Source organism: Mus musculus, chromosome 13 (assembly GCF_000001635.26).
Source record: "Mus musculus strain C57BL/6J chromosome 13, GRCm38.p6 C57BL/6J".
NCBI lineage: Eukaryota > Metazoa > Chordata > Mammalia > Rodentia > Muridae > Mus > Mus musculus.
In genome coordinates this window covers 38,464,932-38,481,436 of record NC_000079.6, presented here as the reverse complement: position 1 = coordinate 38,481,436, position 16,505 = coordinate 38,464,932, and the positions used below count along the sequence as shown (strand labels likewise).

The 16,505-nt window shown below is 44.1% G+C and overlaps 1 protein-coding gene across 1 annotated transcript in view; it reads right to left on the bottom strand.

The window, feature by feature from the left end:
* Positions 1-16,505, bottom strand: part of Bmp6 (bone morphogenetic protein 6) — a 154,599-nt gene that overhangs the window by 18,878 nt on the left and 119,216 nt on the right. Inside the window, exon 2 of the mRNA NM_007556.3 lies at positions 11,631-11,823. Coding sequence (NP_031582.1) covers positions 11,631-11,823 — 193 coding nt within the window. The remainder of the gene's footprint in view (positions 1-11,630; positions 11,824-16,505) is intronic.

Sequence of the window (16,505 nt, the reverse complement as noted above, 5' to 3'; positions counted from 1 at the left end):
CACACTCTACCTTCTGCACCCCCACAAAAGATGCTATGGCAAATGGAAGAGTCCAGGCAAACTGGAAATGAAAACCATTGATTTGGAAGGGTTGTTTGTAGGATTTGGCCAAAGCTCCTTGATAGAGATGGCCACATACTTAAGCGTCCTTTGTCAAGAAGCTCATCTGGAATGTTCCACTCTGAGGAATTCCCTGCAGTGGTTCTTGGCTCGTGCACCAGAGGCTCGTTCTTCACGGCCTCCATTCCCATCTATAAAAAGCAAAGTCTAAAAATGTTCGTAGCACAGGCTGAAAATACCGAGCGAGTGCTCAAATAAGTAAGGGATCAAGACCCAGTATGTTTAAAGATCAGAGTAGGCTACACAGAGAAAACAGGGCAGCAATGGGTTGAGAAGGGATGAGTGGGCCTCACACACCAGGTCAGGGTGCCTGAGAGGTGCATGCAAAAAGGCACCTGGTATGGCTCATTGTGGTGGAACCCTGAGACCTTCCCCTATTGCTCCCATTCAAGGAAACACTGTGCTTAGTGTGATGGTGTCACATACACCTATAAGGTCTGAAGGGGTCCCCAGTGTGTCAGGGCTGAGATGGATCTTCAGGGTGTGATTACATTGCAAGGGCTCCCCCTCATGAATGGATGGCATCCTGACACCAGAGAAGGTTCTTGATGAGAACATAAGGTTCCCCATCTCTCTCTTCGTGTGTGTATCTTTCCTTCCTCCCTTCCCACCCCAGGGTGATGTAGGAGAGGGTCCTCACCAGCTATGGTTCCCTGATCTTGGTCTGCCCATCCTCCAGAACTGTGTTCTAAGAAATCTCTGTTCTCTGTAAAATACCAGGCTCGGGTATTTTGTTATAGTGAAACAAAATGAACCAGGAAAACATGTATTTACACAATTAGTGCAAGAAATTTTACAAAGGAATTAAACTCTAGGAATTAAGCACAACCTCAAAGTATCTAGGAACTCACAACACGCCGTTCTGTCCTGACCCACATTTCTTTCTTTCTTTAGTGACTCACATCTTTCTTTGTCTGCTGTCCCCTCTGTAAAGAGTAGCCTCCCCTAAGTAGGTCCAAGCCTCTCGCTCAGTGTTGGAGTACTTCCCCAACATGTGCGAGGGTTCCAACCCAAGCACCAAAAAGAGTCTCCCACACCAAACAGGATGCGTCTGATCCTCTTAATCATACTCTGGCAGAGTTGAGATGAGATGGCCTCAGCTAAGATATGCCGTACTGCTGAATGAAGACCGCCCCCTCAATCTGACCACAGTCACCCCACCTGGGTTATTTGAACTTTCTTTCTGACATGGCAGACTCAGCTCACATATCCACAACAACAACAAAAATTCTCAAAACCAAAGAGAGATGCAATTTGTAAAGCACCTGCCGACTTTTTTGTTCTCAGCCACCACAGAGATCCCATTCTGTGTGATGATCAAGGTTCCCTTGAGCAAAGACAGAGCAATGCCATGTGTTTCAGGGCTAGGGAGAGATTTTCCTCAGACTGATCATCCTGGACAATGAATGGCTTTTGTTTTTTGTTTTTTGTTTTGTTTTGTTTTGTTTTGTTTTACCAACTGACAAGGCTAACTGAAGAGATCTACAAATTAAAAAAAATAAAATTAATCATACTGGAATTTAAGTTGACCAACTGGCATTCCTGTCTAAGACCTGGAATGTTCCAGTTTGTGGGTACAACTGTCCCCATATAGTCCCCTCCTGTGACTCGGCTACTAGGAGCCTTCCAGGTTGGTACTACTTCACTGAGTAAAATATGGTGAGCCTTTCCTTCCCTTATGCCAGAGAAGGGCAGGAGGTGCCTGAATATCCATTCTTCTGACAGACTGTAGCCAACGCATTGGTACCCTGTCAGAAACAGTTATGTTTGCCATAACCCAGCAAAAAACTAGGAAAATAATGTTTTTGATAAAGTAGAATTTATTCATTCAAAATAAGCAGATTCATAAAACATTTCTTTGCCGTGTACAGGGCTAGATTTAGTCGTAAGTTAAGATACAAAACAAAATTCAAATGCTGGTAACTTCAACATAACAAAGAGAATCCAGCTTTTAAGGAGACAAAAGGTTAAAATGAAAAAATAGGGGGAGAATATTTGATACTCAAACTTTCTTTGTGTAAGGTACATATTTAAATTTTTTGCTATGATAAAGGTAGAAAAGGAACTATCAATTTGAAAATAGAGTACTACAAATCAGAATACACTGTTATCTGTGTGCACACACACATGTACACACGCGCGCGCGCGCGCACACACACACACACACACACACACACATACACCATACATAAATGCATGCATGCAGACAGGTTAGGTCTATGAACAGAGTCACAGAAAGAATCAAGCCCAAAGTTTAATGTTTGAGAAGACAGGAAGACATACGAAGGGAACTAATTACTTTATATACAGCCAGGGCTTTTCAACCTGTCTGCTTTAGCTACTGAACAAACAATGACTCCATGTCCTTTGTCAGCCTGCTCTGGTGACAAAGAGAATGAAGAACCCCTCTACTTTTCGAATAAGAGCACATCTAAAAATCTTCCTTATTTAATTCTCCAGTCCTACATTTCTACATCTTTGTCCAATGTAGGGAAATGAAACGGTTAAATTACTGCTAATTTGATTGAAGAAGAAGAAGAAGAAGAAGAAGAAGAAGAAGAAGAAGAAGAAGAAGAAGAAGAAGAAAGATGCTTCCTAAAAATAATCCTAACCACTAATGTAGCCTGCCAATCCACATGTATGGAGATGCATGCAATCAAAAGCAATTGGTTCCAAGTAATGAATACTACATAAGGCACAGTGTGCAGAAACATAAACCTATTTTCCTATCTCACTCACTCTGAGTGGGTGTGTAACCAGTGCTCAAAAAGCTTGCTGTCTTCTACCACACACCATGACTTCCCTCCAAGGTAAAACACCTCCGCATTCTCCTGGGTATCTATGACATTTTTTATAACTTTAATTCTACACTGTGTTTTCCACACAGATCATAGGATATGGAGCTAAGCTTGGGGACTTCTCAAGCTCAGGCTTTGGTTTTGTACCTCAGATAGGGAGCCTTCTGGGTGGAAGGGGCATGGGTTTAACCAGGAAGATGTAGCAAGCTTCCAGGCTGTACTACAGAGCCCCCTTCTCAAGTGGACAAGGAACTGGTACCAAAAGGTTTATTGCTAGCCTGAGGCCCCCACGCAGCTGTCAAAGCCAAGCAGAAAAGAGAACATGGTGTGTGGCTGGGGACCAGGATATAAGGCTTTCTTCTCCTCAAGCAACAAAAGCGACTTCCCATCCTGGCTTTCTCAAATTTGCCCTTCTTTTTAGAGAAGAAACTGTCTTAGTCATCTGAAAAGGTTGAGTTTTATCTTTACTGAAAATCCAACAGCATTTCCTAGCAGCATCCTCTATCCATGAGTAACGCTGTTCTGAAGAAGTGCCTGTTCTGTGTCCTGTAGCTGAGCCAGCTACTGTCGTGGGGTCTCATTATAGATCTGTGTTTGGTTAATAATATATGTATCGATATTTGGGGGGACTCCATTAAGAGACTTCCAAGTTGAAATGCTAGTAAGATGCTGGTCTCCATGGTATATACTTCCGGTTATGAAATGTCAGACTACCCCTCCTCCCCACTCCCAATCCTAAACAAACAAAACAACAAAAGGAATGCGTTGACAATATCACCTGTTTGAAAGCATCTTAGAGTGGGAAGCCAGGAAACACATGAGGGGTCAATTCAAGACCCCAGAGTAGGGCGGGGCCCTGAGATGAGAGGTAAGTGCTGACTCTTTCATTTCAGAATACTTGGGAATTCCTACAATCAATACACTAAAGCAGAAAGCAGAAGCTGGGCATACTATCACCAGCTAAGGATAAAAATTGATGATGATGATGACAACGACGACGACGATGACGACGAGTTGAAGGTATCTAGGATAGGAAAGAGGAAGGTCTCAAAGGAACCAGCCTGCCTGGAAGTGACCATGTAAACATGTTCTCACACAGGTGTGAGTTCAGTTTTCTTCTTCCAAGTTCTGGCTACCATGAACACCAATATTTTCATTTGAGATATTTGCCAAATATTAAGCTGTGTATACACAGGATAGGAAGCTGAGAAAACAAGAAGAAAGACGCTGTTTAGCAGCTTCAGAGGAAAAGGGGGATTTTGTTGGCAGTTTCCGCAATGCTGGGGGAGTTAAAAATGAGAGTTCAGAGCCCACCAAGGAGGAGGGCCTCTGCTAAGCGTCCTAGTCTTGGCTGAAACCCCCAGGGGGCTAAGCAGCAAGAGGAAGGGGGAAACCAGAAACAGATGAGCCTTAGCAAACCCGGAAGCCCCGCCTCCTCGAGGACAAAAGGATCAAGCAATGGGCTTGCACTGCCTCTGACTTCCAGGAGAATGTTAAACCCAGTCAGCACGAAAGCGACAATGTCCATAGCAGGTTTTATTAAATTATACACAAAATTTAATAAGCAAAAAGCTGTCAGGCAAGTCAGGAAATAAAATCAAATGCAGAAAGCAATCAAGGGAATAAAAAGATGAAGTAAATAGACCCAGAGGTGATCCAGACACTAGAACCAGACCTAGTCTCTAAATCCAAGCTTACATAATGGTTACAGATCACAAATGGAATTTGTTCCTGGGTCTAAAAATAGCCTTAGTATTTGAAATGTATTGATACTATAAAGGATTAAAAACCACATAATCCTATCAAATTAGAAAAAATATATATAAAATGTCAATACCTAATCTTTAAAAAAAAGCAAGGAAGTTTAAAGGATAATTTCTTTGGTCTAATTTGTTTGTGTTTTCTCTATAGAAATATTTATAACAATCATCCTTAATGGTCAAGTAGTAAATCTTTCACTCCCAAAGATTAGTGTGTAAGTAGATTTCAAAATGACATTGGACTTCCTAGCCAGTAAAATCCAAAGAAAGAAAGGGAGAAAGGAAAGAAAGAAAGAAAGAAAGAAAGAAAGAAAGAAAGAAAGAAAGAAAGAAAGGAAGAGAGAGAGGGAGAGAGAGAGGGAGAGAGAGAGGGAGAGAGAGGGGGGAGGAAGGAAGGAATTGTAAAAAAATAAGTGATATTTACAGTTGATATGATTATACTCATAGATATTTCAAAAGTCTGAACAGAAAGGAATAGTATTAACATGAATTGTCAAGTTTCTGTATACAAGATTGATACACAAAAATCAATTGCAGTTCTAGTTAGGAGCACAATCCAATTAAACATACACACAGAACACACACACACACACACACACACACACCACTAACACTGACCATTAGAATTGAAAACTTCAATGCCAGGATTGGAGAGGTGGCTCAGTGCTTTGGTGGGAACCCATGACTTAGGTCAATGAGAACTGCAGTACTTGGGTAACACACTGAGCATGGTCACACACAACTCTGTAACCGCAGAGCTGTGTATGGTGAAGATAGGAGGAGTTCTGAGACTGGCTGGATATTAGCTTTGCCAGGAATTGTGATCTCAGGTTCTTGGGGAGACCCTCCCTCAGAAGAATGTGTGTGTGTGTGTGTGTGTGTGTGTGAGAGAGAGAGAGAGAGAGAGAGAGAGAGAGAGAGAAAGTTGACACCCTTCTCTGTCTTGTACGAACCTTCTTCATCCTTACTTATATATCGCACATGCATGTATTCTCTTTCCCTCCCCCTCTCCCCCCTACCCCCCCCCCCCCCATTTTGATGTTATATGTGCTAGAAAAAATGCATTTTAAGTTTGCTAATTCTCAGTCTAAATGTCTTCCCAGGAAACCTGTATGTTAGGATATAGTAGATGAAGGGCATCATACATAAAGAGAATAGGCTGCCCCTGCCAAACAATACATTTTTGTCAGACAGGGAAGAAGTGAAGTGTGAGATCCAACAGAGGCGAGACGACTAACTCATGCACGGAACAGCCACACCTCAGGAAGTGAACTTCTCTGTCATAATTTCTGACTGGCTCTCATATGAATCTCTTGGACTTTCAGGAACACAAAGTTTATTGAATAAGAACTGTAGACAAGATGACATTGTTTAAAGACCTCAAAATTGCTTGATTTATCCAAAGATGCTATGATGGTTTGAATGCTGTTTGAATAGTTGGTTGCCAGCTGCTGCTGCTGGTGTCCTGGGAGATTGTAGAGCCTTTAAGAGATCTGGCTTGCTGAAGTAGGTTTCAGGTATAACCCATAAGGTGGGCTCATGGGTTTTAGCTTGGCCCTGGTTCCTCACATATGAAAATGTAATGGTCTCTACCCCAACTCCAACCACAGATTAAGCCACCATGCCCCACTGGCCATGATCATGTAGGCTAAAATAAATCTCTTCTTCCCCAAGCTCCTCTTTTGTAGCTAAATTTGGTCACCATGATGAGAAAATTAACACAGATACACTAGAAATAAGTCATGCTGTGTGTGGAAGCAACAGGGCACCATTTTGCTGCTCTGCATGGCTATGGGAGGGCAGGAGGACTCCAGAGCAGCCTGTAAGCACAGTCTAGGCATGAAGACAGCTACTGTGCACATCACACACAAGTTCAGGAGCGATCCTGAAGAATGCAGAGGGTCACCCATACATTTATCCTAGTCTGTCTTCTCCATCTCTCGCCAACTCTACAAAACATGCTGATGGGCAATGGTTGGTCAAGAGAGCAGCTGAAGTATGGGAAGGCTTTCTGAAGGAAGGCCTGAATTCTATCAGACCTGCACTATCACCAGTGGGAACAGACAGGAGCATTCTTATGATGCCTGCATCTGAGCTCAAAAGATGGAGGTATGAGGCATGTCATAACTGGGGTGCTGACCTCTTCTGGGCACTTCTTGTTAATCCTAGCTTAGGGGTGCCTCCGTGTCATCAGGGTGACTTTGAGGAAATACAGCAAATGGTAGTTTCAGCAACAGTTAGCCTTGGCAAAATTCAAACGTGCTACACTTTATTTTCTCAAATGTGATGGTTGACTCTCCTATTTGATGGGACAGGAGAAAATCCTAATGGGAGAATATGAAGGGAAGGCCTTTTCCAAACTGTTAATTTTATATAAGATGCAAATTTATATCAGCATCCTTGTAAGGATGTATTGGTTTTGAGTGCCAAATCTTGCTCTTGTTTTAAATACATTTTATTAATTGAGGATTTGATACAAGTAGAATGTGGTGATTTGAATGAGACTAGCTCTCATGGGCTCATATATTTGAATGCTTAATCCCCAGTTAGTTGAACTGCTTGAGGCAGATTAGAAGGATTAGGAGGTGTGGCCTTGTTGGAGGAAGAATGTCACTGGGGTGGGCTTTGAGGTTCCAGAAGCCCGTGCCAGGCCCAACGGCTCTCTCTCTCTTTCTGTCTGCTGCCTATGGATGTAATCTCTCAGCCCATACTTGCCTTGCCTTTCTGCTGCTATACTTCCCACCCTGATGATAATGGACTAACCTCTGAAGCTGTCAGTCAGCCCCAATGAAATGCTTTCTTTTGTAAGAGTTGCCTTGGTCGTAGTGTCTCTTCACAGCAATAGAACAGTGACTCAGACACATTCCATGTGTTTTGATCATATTAAGATCTCATGTTTCTCCCAAACTTCTCCCAAGCTCACTCCTCCCTCCCACTACTCTCTCTCCGTTTTAGGTGCTAGGGATGGAGCCAGTGCTCTGCATGTGGTGGACAAGTGTTCTACGCTGATCTACATCCCATCAAAATCATCTTAAAATATAAGCACTCTCCAAACCGCTGAGTCATCTTAAAATTTTATTGTCCTTATTGTGCAGATGTGCACACGATGTATCCAGGTGCATAGTTCATACGTGTACCATGATGTGTGTGTAGTGATCAGAAACAACTTTGTGGAGTTGGTTCTCTGTGTCCACTGGGTTCTCTCTGTCCACCTTTGAACTGAGGTCACCAGGCCTGCGTGGCAAGCACCCTTACCAGAGGAGCCATCTTGCCAACCCAGCACTGAGTAGATCTTAAAAGAAGTAAGATACGAAGGGTGTCCTGCATGCCTTGGACTTAGTGGAAGTACTCAAGCTGCTCTCACTTGTAACCTAGAGGCTGCTTCTCATCTTTCCCTGACTTGTGTATGTTCCATCTCAAGACTCCTTCTCCGGCTTTGAATCAAGTACCATGTTTCTCTGAGAAGTGCCCTCTATTTAAGAAGCCAATTGTACTTGTTATAAACTTACCTGTTTGAGTATTTACAGGTCACAGAAACACATTTCTATAAGCAGGACTTGCCTTCTTGGAGGTTTTTGTAACCTCCCAGTCACTCTCCTGACTACTTTTTATGTCAGAAGACTCAATACACCATCTCCCCGGCCCTTTAGCTGAAGTTGTGACTTAGTGTTCAGAACCCCAACTTTCCTCTTTCAAGGAGACCAACTATTTTGTAACACAAACGTTTGTTAGATTAAGTGAACACAGCAAATGCTACAAACTGCACTTCAGCACAGATTAGATAAATAACGCTCCTCTATGCGCAGAAAAGCATGTTCAGCCAAGACACCCCAAGATGGTACAGATGGGGAGGTCAAACCTTCCGCAGAAGGAGCCCTGCAGCTAAGTCTGGAGGCCTCTGTAAGAACATTTGGAAGTAGCGGGAGGCCTGGGCTCCTGGCCCACAGATAAGAAAAACTCCCCCAGCCAACCTGGAGTCCTTCAAAAGCATGAATGCCTCCCAGATTTCTTAGTATTCTCTTTCTCTGATGCACACACATTAACTCCATCCAACTGGCAAATGCTCCCAATCCTAGAAGACAAATTGACAAGAGAGCCATCCAAGGTTGGGACCATTCTGGTTTCTGTTTTCCAAACTCACTGCTCGCCCCAAGGAAGGATGTTACCACCATCCTGAGCTCACAGCTGCTGTCCCTTCTTGGCTAGAGTTCAGTATGAACCTCACAAAGCCTCTGCTAGCTCTCTCTTTAAAATAAAAATTCTTTTGAAAAATTCCAGCCTAGCAGTTTTGGTATGACTTCTCCTGCAGGGGAGGGGAAAACGTGCATTTCACACGTGTGAGTCAAAGAGGGACCTTTGGGCTATTCCCAGAGGGAAGCAAAATGGAATATCCAGTTGGGCAGATTGAAAAGCCAACGGCTAAGACAAGGCTAAACAACCACCGAATACCAATTTTCTCCAGCGCATCAAAAGACGAAGGTCTAGCAAGGAGAGATTCTGCTTCCCTCAACAAGCTCTCTATTGTAAAGCTATCAGATACACTTGTATTGGAGAGGGAAAATAAGACATCAGGAAACTTCCTTGTTCTGAAATTTCTGCTCCATTGTCACCAGACCCCAATGGCTATATTTTACTCATTGTTTAACTGTACCAGCTAAGACCTGAGCTACAGCCTTAGTGTATGTATTTCAGCACCATGATCGATTCCCAGTGCCTGGAAGCTGTGGGTCCTTCTAGTGTTGGGTCTCCAGCCCAGGACAAATGGCTGAGATGTCTATTAACACATCAAAGCTGATGCTGGCTGCTAGGCTCTCCCAGCAACCCTCAGTCTCTTACCGGTTCTAGGTTGCCCTTGGCTAGCAAACTCCTCCCTTTACCTGGAAATTTCCAGCCCAGGTAGTAGACTGGGCTCCCCCAACCCCATCTTCTGCCCCTATATAACTCAGCCGTTTTGGCTACACCAGTCTCTTGGCCCAGGTCATCCCTCTTGGTCTGTGGCTCCTCTCCGGCTCTCCTTCCCTCTCTCTTCCCTTGGCCCAGCTCAGTCTGGCGGTGTTCACTCTGGACTCTTCCCTCCGGCTGTGCTTCTCCCTTTTATCTACAGTAAACCTTCCCCTTCTCCATACCTAGAATCAGCCACACCCTCCTTTTATTTCTCTTTATCATTCATCTGGTACTGAACCGCATGAGTGCCACACAGAAGCTCCCATCCAAGGGACTTGGCGGACTCTCCTAAGGTATGGATGGATCTGCTTGCTTCTGCCCACCTACCAAATTTGAGTCTAAATTCTAGAGTTTGATTCTTAAGCTGCTTCCCCCTTCCACCTGCTCCTCTCCTGGTCCACTCCATGTCTTTCCAGGCTCTCAGGGCCTTCAACGCCCTCCCAAGGCCCCCACGGGGGCACTCTCAGCTCTGCTACAGCTATCTGGCTGTCTCTCTGTGCCCATGTGGGTATGGGCACATCTTTAAAGACACTATCCATCTTTTTCCCCTCAAAGCTCTCAGATCTCTCCTCAGGGTTCCTCTTCCTCCTTAGAGCTGCCTGCTCTTCCTCAAGCCCTTCTCCTAGGCCCCCTCCTCCCTCAGGTGGTGCTCTAATACTCGAAGAGCCTGTGCTTTGTTTCTCAGCTCCCTCCTCCAGTCTCACAGCCACCTACACACTCTTCTCAGCTCCCTCTTGAGGCTAATAGAAATCCCATACTGTGGTGTTTCCCTGGGATAAACTGGAGCCTGCCCAAGTGCCAGCCAACACTGTTATGATTTCAAAGCTAATGCAAGCCTTCCCCGGGGCTACCTCCGTTCCTTATCGTCTCGGCAGGCATGCTTGCCAGAGTCCTCCACACAGACCCATACATCCAGAAGAAATCAAGGTTAAGCTAGACTCACCAGCACCTCCTGGAAAGTCAGTAGTTTTTCAAGGCCAGTTAGATTTGGTTTCTGAAACCAAAGGAGATACTGGGCATCCTGTATGTAATCCCAGGACTCAAAAGGCAGAGGCTGAAGGACTGTAAGTTTGAGTCTAGCCTGAGCTACATAGCAACCCGACTTAAAAAAAAAAAAAGGGCAAAGCACGAAATGTCTTTGGGTCTAAGAATGTGGGGTCCACTAGGCATTCCTCTTCTTCCATGTTCATGTTTGCATCTGTCTTCTAATCGCTGTAGACATTATCAGTGGCTTAAGTGGCACCCTGAGTCCTGTTCTCAGTGAGTAGCATGCTAAACAGACCCAGCCACCTGCTCAACACGATCATACTGATTGGTTTCCTGTTTCTACAAATTTGAATTAAATGTTTACTACTGTCTTCTCTCTGCCTTACTGTGCTCCAAGAGTTGCTGGGCAAGTTTTTCTTTATTGCTAGGAGGCACCACTAACGTTCTTTATTGCAGATTTTTTCCCCCTATAAATCACTCTGAACTCATTTTAGAGAAGAATAATAACACAGACATAAAAGAACAATAACAGAAAAAAGTAATCTATCATTCCCTGTGTCCAATTGATGGCGTTTATGCATGCTTATCCAAAGCAAACATGTATGTATATTAAATATACAAATATATAGCTTGCAGTCACCTGGCTTACACTCTCTTGTAAGTGCTATTCTGTAATTTTAATGTGTACATTAATTTAGCTGCTCACACATCATCAAAACTGGAGACCAAGTAGTAATAGAAAACTGTTGACCCCAATAAAAGTCAGAGTTGACTGGTCATCAAAGATGCTCGCTAAGTACTATTTACTGGCTTGCTTCGGAAAAAAAAAATGCCTATTTGAAAAATCACCTTAATAGTAAGACATCCTGCCAACGAGACACTACCCTTTAGAACACCAGCTCTTCACGTCCAATATCCCCTGACCTCCACACCACCTTCCAGAGACACCTGATGTCCCATGAGGGGAGAGGGTGAGAAGTGGGAGCGGCCCCACCCCTTGGGCTTCCTCTAGCCTCCATACCTGTGCTGATGCTCCTGCAAGACTTGGTAAATGCTGATAAGAAAGGTTTGGTTTTTAAAACTCCCCACCACACAGTCCTTGTAGACGCGGAACTCAGCAGCCGTCACCGCCTCACCCTCAGGAATCTGGGATAGGTTGAACTTGAACTCTTTGTGGTGTCGTTGATGTGGGGAGAACTCCTTGTCGTACTCCACTAGAGGATTAAACGAGAGAGAGAGAGAGAGAGAGAGAGAGAGAGAGAGAGACAGCTATTGTTACTCGACCAGGTGCCACGGGGCTCATCTCATGACCGTCCCCCAGTTTTACTTCACAGATTACCACCAGTTACCAGCGGGTGGGTTAGGGAGACCAAGGGGCTGAACCTGGCAGGTAGAGACTGGAATCCTCCCTCCTGCCCCAGATGAAGCCAAATGTTTGCGCTGTGTTCTGTTTGGATACTGTAGTTTCTGCAGTTGGCTGAAACATGATCAGCGTGAGGTTGAGTTGTTTAAAGACTCTTGGCTTCGGCTTTCCGAATTTAAAAAAAAAAAAAAAAAAGACGGTGTAGAAAAGTCTGAAAAGGAATGAAATATGGAAGAAGAACTAGCCGCCTTCTAAACTTCCTAAGAGTTGCTGGTCACCAAAACAATCTAGGTAACTGTTGCTGTAGTCGGTTGCCCACCAGATCCAGATGGGAAGGCTTTATTGGAGAATGTCCCACAAGCTCTGCCTACAGAGCACAGAGAATCAAGAGGAAACGGAGAGAAAAGAAAAACAAACAAACAAACACATGTGATGTGGGATTTGCAACCCCATAGGAAGATCAACATCATGAACCAACCAGATCCGCTAGAGCTCCCAGGGACTAAATCAACAACCAAAGAGTAAGCATGGAGGGACCCATGGCTCCAGCTGCATATGTAGCAGAGGATGGCCTTATCTGGCATCAATGGCAGGAGAGGCCCTTGGTCCTGTGAAGGCTCAGTGCCCCAGTGTAGGGGAATGAGGGTGGTAAGGTGGGAGTGAATGGGTAGGTGGGGGAGCACCCTCATAGAAGCAGGGGGGAAGTGAGATGGGAGAGGGGGTTTGTGGAGGGGAAAACGAGGTAGGGGGATAACATTTAGAATGTAAATAAATAACCAATAAAAACATAATTTAAAAATGTGATGTCTGTCAAGTTACCTTCTAGATATTTATGTTTATTCCCATAGGTCAGTGATGCTGTTTGCTTTGGGGAGGGAAACTCCTATTTGTAGCAGTGAGTGGGACTTACAGAGACTCACGCCTGCTCCAAATCTGGTGATAAGTGACTACTGAATGCCTAACACAGTTGGGACATCTGTGGCCACTGCCACCTCCAAGACTCAGGGAGCATGGGAGAGGGCAGGACGTAAGAGCCCAAGATGGAGTGGAATGTGGTAGGACACTGTCTCTTGGTCATGCCACACCATTGCACTGTGATAGCTAAGATCTATACAAGATTTGACTCATGAACATCCTGTCATGGAAGAAGAGACTTTTACACACACACACACACACACACACACACCACCCCAAGGATCTACAGGCAGTTAACAGTTAGGGGGCAGATGGAGACACCATCTTCTATGGTGTAGCCATTGGCGAGGTACCTAGGCTCCTATAAATAACCTGTCACTCATACATAATCAAGAAACCCTAATGATTGTCAGAAGACATGGAAGTAGGGACAAATGGAAAGAGGAAGGAAAGTAGTGGGAGCAAGAGGGGACACAAAGATAATGAGGGATTAATATGACTGGAATATATGAAAGGTCATCATGAAATCCATTATTATCTGTAATTAACATATGCTAATGACCTCCCCATCTTTCTAGCCTTCTCCCTCTTGGTTCTTCCCTCCCCAGTTTTGTTCATGTGACACCATCTGTAGCTGACATGAAAAGGAGCACCCAGTGCTGAACTTGGGAGCCATGACATGAGTGGAGGACAGGCTGTGCCTTGCCCCACGACCTGCCTTGATCTTCCAGGGGGTCCCCACACTTTGCTTGCTGTCTGGGAAAATACTTATAGAACACTAAATTCATTATCTGAGAACTCTACACATGTATATTATGCGTTCTTACTCCCATCCCCACCCCCCTCATTTCCCTTCACCTATGTTAACATACCCAAGTCCCTTTTCCACACTCATGTCATTTTATTTTGTGACTGTGGGTTTGGAACTCTCCATTGGAGCCTGGCATCGGTTTTTATTGAGGAGTCAGGCTAGTAAAGTCTCACAGAAGATGATCCCCTCCTAATGGGTCTAAGGACTCAAGACTCTAGGGGACAGCTCTGTGTGCCAGGAAACTGCTGTAGCGCTTTTAAATTTGACAGCAGAACCCAAACAGGATACATGGAATGAATAAAAAAAATCAACAGCAGTGTTACGTACTATGAATGGCTTACATTAAAAAATAAATTGAAGGATAGACCATACACACATATACATACATATATACATAAATACATATACATACATACATACATACATACACACACACACACAAACACATACACACACAAATACATAGTACCTGGATACACCCCCCCGCCCCCCAACACACACACACAGAGTACCTGGATTCAGTTTCCCTCCTGTGGATGAACATAAAGGAAATGAAGTATCTAAACATCTAAATGACTCTATCTACAATGCAGAGATCTTGAGATTCCACCTCACACCAATCAGAATGGCTAAGATAAAAAACGCAGATGACAATAGATGTTGGTGAGGATGTGGAGAAAGAGGAACACTCCTCCATTGTTGGTGGCATTGCAAGCTGGTACAACCACTCTGGAAATCAGTCTGGCGGTTCCTCAGAAAATTGGATATAGAACTACCTGAAGACCCTGCTATACCACTACTGGGTATATAGCCAAAAGACATCCTACCTAACATGTAATGAGGACACATGCTCCATTATGTTCATAGCAGCCTTATTTATAATAGCCAGAAGCTGGAAACAACCCAGACGTCCCTCAACAGAAAATGTGGTACATTTACACAATGGAGTACTACTCAGCTATTAAAAAAAATGACTTCATGAAATTTGTAGGCAGATGGATGGAACTAGAAAATATCATCCTGAGCGAGGTAACCCAAGCTACAGAAGAACACACATGGTATGTACCCAAAAGCTTAGAATACTCACGATACAACTCTCAGACCATAAGAAGCTTAACAAGAAGGGAGACCAAAGTGTGGATGCTTCAATCCTATTTAGAAGGGGAAACAAAATAATAATGGGGGAAGTAGAGGGGGACTTGGGAGAGAGAGAGGATGGGGAGGGGAAAAAGAGGAGCAGGGTCAGGTATTGGAAGGGACAGGAGAGAAGTCCAGAGGGTGAGGAAACTGAATAGAAATACATAGCACTGGGGAAGGGGTGCTGGGGGAGCCACTAGAAAGTCACAGATGGACCTGGAAGGCATAGGGTTAAGTGCCACAAACCAGGCACAGACCAGTAGAGCCAGGTGATCTCATTCATAGGCAGAATCTATGAAAGACAAACTCCTAGAAGCAGAGAGTAGAATGGTGGTTTCCTGGGGTCAGGGGAAAGAGCTCTTACAAAGGGATTTGGAGAAAGCCAACGAGAGGATCCAAGAGTTAAGTTCTGTATGATGACTATGATTGACACACATGATGAGCATTACAGTGACTAGCAGAGGGCACTACCTTGATATAAGCCCTGCTGAGCATGTGATGTGGGGGGCGGGAGGGGACAAGGGGAGAGCTCCTCTGCCACAGTGGGCAGAGAGGAGATCTGTGGCATTCCATCAGCACAGGCCCCTAGGTCTCAAAAAATTTGGAAAAGATAGTATATCTCACTTTTTTTTTTCTCTGCATGGAGGCAGAGGCAAAAGAAATTTCCATTGCTGGTTATTATTCTTGTTTAACTGTCTGGTTTCACTCCTGGGTAAGAGAAATGGTATCAAACCCCAGATGTTCCATTCCCAGTCACTGAGAAAGGACTGAGGCTCCACTTCTGCCCAAACGCCACATTCTTTTCTGACTAGAGGCTGGGGTGGGATGGAGGACTTGTTTGTTTTGTTTCTTTGAGACCAGTCTTGCCATGTAGTCCAGGCTAGCCTAGAATTTGCAATAATACTCCGGCTTCTGACTTCCGAGTGTGGGGATTGTAAGTCTGTATCACTGTGCCCAACCCTTTTAGTTTGTTTGATGAAGTTCGTTTTTAATTATATGTGTGCATCTATGGGAGGTTATACACTTGGGTAAAGGTGCCTTCAGGATTCAGAAGAGAACTTTGGATCCTCTAGGGCTTAAGTTATAGGCTTGTGTGAGCTGCCCAACCCCATGTTTTTAGGAACCCAGGCCTCTTAGTTTTCTTAATGATAATTCCAAAGAAATTGCAGGAACAAACTCATCTCTTATAGAGCAGCTTTTGTAGGGGTTTGCGGGAAGAAAACACAAGCCAAATTATTTGCCACCTCTAATTTCCCGTTTCCTTCCGTGTGCTGTTTTCTATCATCTCCTGAGAAAAGCTTTGTGGCAGTCTGGTATCTTAATACAAAAGAACAAAACTAGCCTAATAGTTCCCAGGAAGAACAGAATTTCTCAATGGGATCCCCTCAAACTAAGAAAAATTAGCTTACCCATGTCTGCAAAGGTTTCAATAAAGATTTTTTTCCCAAAATTACCATATAGTTACATGACCAACCCTCTAGATTTGAGCTATCTGTTTCCTTTCTTAGTTTAAAAGCTTTTCAAGATTTTATTTTTTTATGTGTACGAGTATTTTGCCTGCATGCGTGTATGTGCACCATGCACACACCTGTTGTCCTCAGAGATCAGAAGAGGGCATGAGATTCCCTGGAGCCATGGCACAGAAATATATGCAGGTGAAACATCCATAC